The sequence below is a fragment of the Sander vitreus genome, chromosome 6 (assembly GCF_031162955.1).
Source record: "Sander vitreus isolate 19-12246 chromosome 6, sanVit1, whole genome shotgun sequence".
NCBI classification, from domain to species: Eukaryota; Metazoa; Chordata; class Actinopteri; order Perciformes; family Percidae; genus Sander; species Sander vitreus.
In genome coordinates, this window is record NC_135860.1 from 10,920,454 (window position 1) to 10,928,220 (window position 7,767).

The 7,767-nt window shown below is 38.3% G+C and overlaps 1 protein-coding gene across 2 annotated transcripts; it reads right to left on the reverse strand.

Annotated features, from left to right (window-relative positions):
* Positions 1-281: 281 nt before the first annotated feature.
* On the reverse strand, positions 282-4,124 carry LOC144518945 (trypsinogen-like protein 3). Of its 2 annotated transcripts, none has more exons than XM_078251830.1 (5): positions 4,040-4,124; positions 3,808-3,949; positions 2,785-3,038; positions 905-1,041; positions 282-748 (listed from the first exon to the last, which is right to left on the reverse strand). In XM_078251830.1, exons 1-5 carry the CDS (start codon positions 4,077-4,079, stop codon positions 560-562), a joined length of 762 nt encoding a protein of 253 aa, XP_078107956.1. In that variant the 5' UTR covers positions 4,080-4,124; the 3' UTR covers positions 282-559. The 2 variants fall into 2 exon arrangements, with proteins under 2 accessions (XP_078107956.1, XP_078107955.1); XM_078251829.1 differs by having other exon boundaries at positions 2,785-3,041.
* Between the last annotated feature and the right edge of the window lie 3,643 nt (positions 4,125-7,767).

The following is a 7,767-nucleotide window of genomic DNA, read 5'->3' on the forward strand; positions in this document are numbered from 1 at the left end:
TTGAACATCAACTTGTCTCACAAATCAAAAAATAAGCTGCTAGTTCTTTAATCAAGGAGCCATCAGTCACAAGATTAAGTGGTTTTAGTGTTCAACATGTGGAACACAAATATCCACTGTAATGTCTAATTCACCATCACTGTCACATACACAGCAGTATGTGTGAAATTATGATCTACTGGGGAAAAAAATCAGAGCTAATTAGCAGTGGCTATTAGCCAGCTGTTGAAACGTTTTATTACGACAAATGAGAAAAAAGGGAGGAGTCACATCGTAAAGGGCACAATCAAATTCATGCATTAGACAGTGTCGAACACATGACATTTTATTTTGTTGTTGTTAATATCTACAATTTTGAGTTTGCATGCAGATTTTCTTTTGTAGCTTAGCGTACTCCATAATGTTTATGAATACCTTCATAAACAGAACCCCTAAACTTTGGGTTTAAGTATAGTTTCCACAACACTGAACCTTCCCAGTAAAGTGGTCAGTAGGTATCATATAGTTACAGTATGTAATAGTAGTTACATTTGTTTTGTGAACACGTCTCTCAGCTGCCTTACGTCATCACTGGAGTGGTTTCAGTTGGCAGAGTGGGCGCGTAGCGGTCCATCACATCGTGGATCCAGTCATTGTACATGCATAGCTTGGTGTAGACGCTGGGGTCAGCTGGGTTTCCGCAGCCGTGACTGTACCACTGCACACCCTGCAGCTGGCCATCACACACCATCACACTGCCACCATCGTGCTGGAGAGAGAGAGGGGAGAGAATAGGAGGCTGTGTTGGGGTTGTGCGAAATGGTTGCGAGTAAGTGAGGTAAAACGAAAATGCTGTGATACAGTGGGAGGTAGAGAAATACAGCTGTGTTTATCCACCGTTTCTCTGGGTTATGACCATTCTCACCATGCAGTTATCTGTGTTTGCTTGTCCAGCGCAGACCATGCCCATGCTCCAGAACAGGAACTCAGGGAACGTGTACACGCAAGTCTGGTCATCCACAATAGGTACAGTTATACACTTCAGGCGTTGAGAACGCTCATCTGTTTCCAAGAGCAAGAAGGTGGGTTATTATTACCATAGACTGTAAAAACAAAAAAACAAAAAAAAGGGTTATTTCTCTGATTCGTTCAGGTACTTCAAATCATAGGTATCTCATCTGAGTGTGTTATATTCTGTACCATCACTCATCAATCTGTTCATCATTCGTTGAAAAAGGCTTCCTCCCTTCCCCTCTTCAGGTCTATGGATTACTTCCCATTTTTACGCATTACCACTTCTTGCACTTCAGCATTAAGGTCTAAACCTTAAGTAAATACTATTGTCAAGGTTTACCTCATATAATTAGTCCTGATCACTGACATGGGCATTTTGACAAGCAATTAAAAATGCCTCTGATTAAAGAAAGCCATTTGTAGCAGTTATTAGAACTGAATGTTCACGCCTTGTTAGCATTGCAATGACCAGAATATTGATGAGCTTTTTAGCAAGTACTAGCAAGCTGACCTGTTGATCAGAATCCAACATTTCCCTGAGTCACGGTGCAAATGTAAAAGTAAAAGTAGTGCAGTTTGAATTTATGTGTCTTTATAGCCTACATTTCCGATAAATGATTCCTGTTGAAGCGTGAGTGGTGCTATTTGTTCCCTGGTGTCACTCTATGTGCATTTATTTTAAAGCGCACTAGAACTATTTGCGACCAATAATAACAGCAAGCATTTCAACATGCAAGGCAAGCTATAGCACACATCTAACACTGCATTAATGTACTTCAGTAGAACAGGAAGATCCATTAAGTGTAGGACTTTACAATACATGTTTTGTTTTTGTTTGAATTGTTAGTAAAAGTCTGATCCATTTAGTCCAAAATATGTTTCACATTAAGTTTATTATTCAGTTTTGCTGCTTGAATTCAAAGTCTCACAGTATTTGCAGTAGTGGCATATTTGTGGGCGTCGAAGCATTCTCATATACAGGACGCAACCTCTCTAATCGTTCACAAAATATGACAACAAGATGTAACAATGAACACACATTTTGCCTTAAATTAATGTAGTTAGATAAACCTATCATTACGGGTGGACAGGACATTCAGTGTTTATTTGGGGCATTATTGTGTTGTGAATCTTCGTGCCTCACAGAGATGAAACTTTTTCCCTATAAATTTCCCTATAAAAAGGGTCAGTTTACCCAAATTACTACTAAAATTACAATTTTCTAAATAACTTCTAGTGGTATCTAGGATAGGGTTTTTTTGTCCATGATTTGTAGGTTTGTATCAATGGAATTTCATTTGTTGCACACAGCATTTAAATAAAAACATTTAAAATGCAACATATACAATCCAATACAATGGATCTGAATTGATAATCTACAATAATACACTATTTTCATGGTAATATTTTCTACTGAAGAACCAGTCTGTAACTGTCCACACGAGGTCTGTTTAAATTCCCATCTCTGTCGTATTGGGGGACATCTCTAAAATTCAAAGCAGGTTTGAAAACAACCAAAAATTGATTTTTACAAATGTATTCAACAGTTTTTTTCAGGCCTCAAAGATGCACACAATGCATTTAGAATGTAAAACAACTACTACAAGAAAAGCTCTACAGTAGACCTTTAGTTAGATAGGAAACATGGATAAAAAAATCTTACAGAACAAGGAATACTTGTGGACTGGATTAGGGAACACTGGCATTGCAGCAATTCTATGAAAGTCGTAGAATTGTGGTGGCGAGTTAATGAGGTGTAATAGCCACAGTAGCTCCTTTAAATCCACTTACATTGATTTGGGATGGTGGATCCCCAGCCGCTGACATGGCAGGTCTCTCCAGGCTGTGGGCAGCGGCTAGGCAGAGGGATGGGCTGGACGTGCTGGGTGAAGCGGGCGGGTTCGGCCAGACGGACCATCGTGAGGCTGTGGAGGGACGAGCGGTAGGGACTGTGAGGGATGACGTCAGCAACGTAGATGTGCTGCTCGGTGCCCTCTTCCACAGTCACGTCATGTTCCCCAAGAGATGCGATGGTGCTGTAGGATCTGCTGGGACAGGGGAAGAAAGACTCTAATTTGTTAAGCGCAAGCAGACCTTTCATGCCTCAGGCAGAAACAGACCCATGACTGAGGAACAGTACTCCTTAATCAGACATGAGCAGCAGGTCAATGAATGTGGTTTAATTAAGGAGGAACACGAGTGAAATGTGCACTGGTTCTGCCAACAATATCAAGTCTTTCTAACACTGACTGCCCAAGTCATTGCTGATTGAGTTGCCAAGACAGATTATAATGATGTCTCTAGACATAAACGAGTATTAGAACAGCATGAGCAGTACTACAAAATGGTTAAAAAAAACAGCTGACAAAAATGCCTAACCCTTTTTATGAATCACCTTTGTGAGCGAAACAAATACAAAACATTTTGCTTTTTATTTCTTCAGGAAAGTTGTGCCAGACGCTGGCAAAGCCGAAGACTGAAGGTCATGCGGAAAAGGCTGCAGGAATGTTATTACAGGTAAAAATGAAACAAAGCAGACTATGTCAAGCACCTCAGCCAGGTCTTACCAAGCACTAATGTAATTTTTACTGCTGATACTTAAAATTGGGAAAAATTGGACGCACATTAAATTGCAGTACTGCTATAGGATGAAAATGATGCCTAACCAAAACAAATGTAACTTTTTACATTAAATGTTTTGTTTGGACTCTTTGAACAGTCATAAAGAGCAAGACACAAAAAAAGTATGACTTTAAAAGTAGGACAACTTCAGCTGTACGTTTTCATTTGGCACTAACATTCACTAGTACCTACGTGGGTGCACAGTTGAAAGAGGTTACTATCCACAATGCGTCGATAAGAGCTCCACTGCAGGATACTCCTCCGCCATGCAGATAGACCTGCCAGGGTCTGGAGTGAGGCTGGCACACCTTGGAGTCCCCCAGGGGAGACGCTCCTGTAAAACACCAACAAGACCAAAGAGAAACTAAATGACTACTCTAAAATGAATATCTTTTATTTGACACACAACATGGTAAATGTCTACCTGTGAGTCCCAACGCAAGCAGCAGAAGGAAAAGATTCATGTTGTGTTCTTCTGTAGCTCTGTTAGTGTGTGATGTTCAGATTAGTCTGGAGTCTTTATACCTGCAAACCTTTTAAGGACAGTGGGAGGAACAGACTGCTTTATTACTATCCAGCATCATTTCCAGTCCAATCTTTGCAATAACCTTATCAGAGACATTTTCAACACAATATGTTCAGTTAGAGTGACACACCTTGTTTACAAGGAACCAGGAAGATCCTCATTTATGGTTTATGAAAGATATTGTTTAGACATGATAGATTACAGTGACAGTTTTTGTACTTTGGGGACGTTTATGTCTTTTCCATAGCAGAAATCTGCTTTTCACAGATTCTTTTAGCTTATTTTTTTTGGCTAGTCTGTGCAAAGTGCACTCTAAAATGAATAATGGTGTCATAGATAAATGAACATGCTTTTGTGGCACCACCAGAAGTAATAATAAAGGCGATACGAGTGGAGACTGCTGTTTGTAATGTTAATATTTTACCATGATGCAATTTGAAAAGGCTTGTCACAGATTGCATAACTCAGACTGCAGTTTTGGGAAACGAAGTTATGTAATAGTTTTCTCTTCTTCTTTGAGTTGCTGAAAAGATGATTAAAAATAAGTCAGTTGATAAATAATGACTTCTTTATTTTTATTTTATTTTATTGGTTTATTTGATAGTGACCATGCATATTCATGAACATTGTTGTATAAAAACACCATGTAAATATGCCAGAATTAGTAAAAATAACTACTTTTCATCTGCAGTCCCTAGGCAAGTAACATAGGACTAACATAGAGACAGTCAGCAGTCATAGAGCACTCCTTCACTATACATTAAAAGGTATACATAATGGTGACATATACATTGACAAAACAAAACAAAAATACACGATGACAAAGAAATTATTCATCCACCTCTATACTGCACTCAATTTAACAGTGAAAGTGTATGGGTGGTGAAATGTGTGACAGTTAAAAGTGAGTGCATCTCTGGTTTTCTAGAAGCCACTGTTTTAAGTGAGTTTTAAAGGTGCTGAATGTAGGACCCTCTCTTATTGGGAGGGGCAAGCTATTCCAGAGTTTACCTCCTATTATTGACAATACGTTTTGTCCAAAAGTGGTGCGTCTAAATGGTATCACAAAGTCCCCTTTTACAGAGGCCAGTGTACTACCTCCGCTTTCAAGTCTTTTGAAAAAGCCATGCAGCGGAGGGGGGGGGGGGGGGGGCAAGATTATGTAGCACTTTATATACCAAACAAGCATACTTGAAATTTTTAGAATTTAAAGCTTAAAAATGTATGTCTCTTTAAGATATCGCAATGGTGATATGACAATGCCTTTTTATCAATTGTTTCTATGGCTTTCTTAAATAGAGATTATTAATAGAGAGATAAAGATTACAGCATCATCTGCATACATCTGGACATCAACATTTTTACATGCCTCTGGCAGGTCATAAATCTTAAAAATTCTTAAATTATTGTTCTGGTAGAGGTACCCTTACAAAGCTGGTTTACATTTCATGCGTTTAGTTTTGAATTGATTGAAGTACAAATTGTGGTACTCAGACTAAGGAACAACTGATTAAATTTGTACATGTTCGTATGTTTTGTGGACACTTTTTACTTAAAGATCAATTTGACCCCAATCGCCTCCCTAAAACTTAATGAATTACTAATGTTTTGCATATTATTACCTTCCTCAGTTGTTTGTTTTTTATACAAAGAGCACAATTGGTTTATTTATTTTGTTTATTTTATTATTATTATTTTGGTTCCCCATTAACTTCTGACATAGCAGTTCCTACTCGTCCTGGGGTCCATGAAAGCAAGGTCCCAAAATATCAATAATTACAATAAATGAATCAAATTACCACATATAATATAAACAAAATAAAGGCAAAACTGATCATTACAACAATACAGCTCCATTTAAGCACACAAAGTGTGTTCAATCAATATGCATTTGTTTTTTTTTTACGTGTAAGCACTTTTGGATTCTCTACAACTAATACTGTTTGATAACTGGTTCCTCTCCAAGCCCTGTACATCACTGTGTTCTCTGCATCTTATTGTTTTGGATACTTTCCACTGAAATGACAATACACTTGTGAAACAGATGTTTAATATATGACATGTGGGAAAGATTGCCAAAGATGGGGGGGTCATTAAAAGTCAAACTACATTTTAATTTCCCAATTTTAGCAATATTTGAACCTTAAATAAGATATTGATTAAGGTAATTGTCAATATCTGCTCACTCACGCATACAATTATACCCATGTCCACACTTACTCACATGGTTCAGGCACAACAAAGCACATGGTGACTCCTACTCACTCCTTCCAGGCACCACTCACTTGGGACTTTAAAGTGAGTATTCACTCACTTTAAAGTCCCACTTCTTTCAGTGTGACTGCTTCAGTGGCGTTAAAATGAACAGCTCTAATTAAAGACACCCAAATGCACTCAAATCAAAGCTGAGATTGGAATCCAAATAATCAAATAATCATAATACCAAAACCTCAGTTTTTGGATTGCCAGAGCAGTCTATAATTAGTTTTTCCCTGTTTTGCAGCAACTGCAGATGCCCACAGATTAAATCATGTTAAGGTGGAAGTTAAATCTGATCACAGTCTGCAGTTGAGAGAAAACTTTGACACAAATTCTGATACCAAACACAGAGTGCAGTTCTTCTCAAATTGATCTGGATACAAATACCAACAGGGCTGCAAACACAACAATCAGCATTTGCCATTATATATAAATTATATAATTATAGTAGTTGTATCGTAGTAGCAGCAGCAGTAGTAGCAGCAGCTAGAATACTGTTGTCTTTAAAATACACACAATTGTGTTTGTCCTGCGTCTGTCTGCTACCGTATACATCTTTTGTAACACCTAAACAAGATGATACTTTCTCTCTCTCTCTCTTGTTTGTGTTGGTGAAAGCTTCAGAAGAGGCCACATGTTGTGGATTTATGCACTAATTAAAAATTGCAACATTCTTGCATCATTGCTTGTCAGAATCCTCAAAACAGACCTCACAGTGTTGTTTATTCATCTCCGCGCTCACATTTTACATGTTTCTTTTCATCCATTATTAATCGCAACAGAAGCCTCTGTTCTGGTGCTGCCTCCGCTGATAAAAGCAGGGCGCCTCATTGCAGATTCATACAGACATAAACATGTGATCGTTTGCATCAGTGAGATTAAATGAAACACAGGTCTTACACAGCGAGACAGGAGAAATAGGCACAATTTACTATATCAAACAGTAAACTAAATTCTCATTTATCCACCATAGACACCAGCTTTGTTTTTGTATAAATATTTTATTTCAAGATATGACACAAATATTTAAATTTATTCAGAGGTGGGATGACTGAAAACACCAGTAGGTGGCGATAGATCATTACATTATTTGCATGGTTGTTTCTTTACTCTGAAACCCAGGAAGAAATTCAGTGGTACATGATAAGGTGCTGTGTGCTCTTTCCCTTGTGACCGCCAACTTCTTCTGTCCTGTTCCTCTGTACAAGCTGTTAGTTGTTGTTGTTGTTTTTTTTCCAAAGGATTACAGTCCCCGTTGGGTGGTTATCATCATTTACCACCAGTGCAGTGGCCCAAGAAAGCGCCACAAAGAGCAGGGGGTCCACCATTTTTCTTTTTGAAGATGCTGTTTGTCGGTTTTGAGGCTG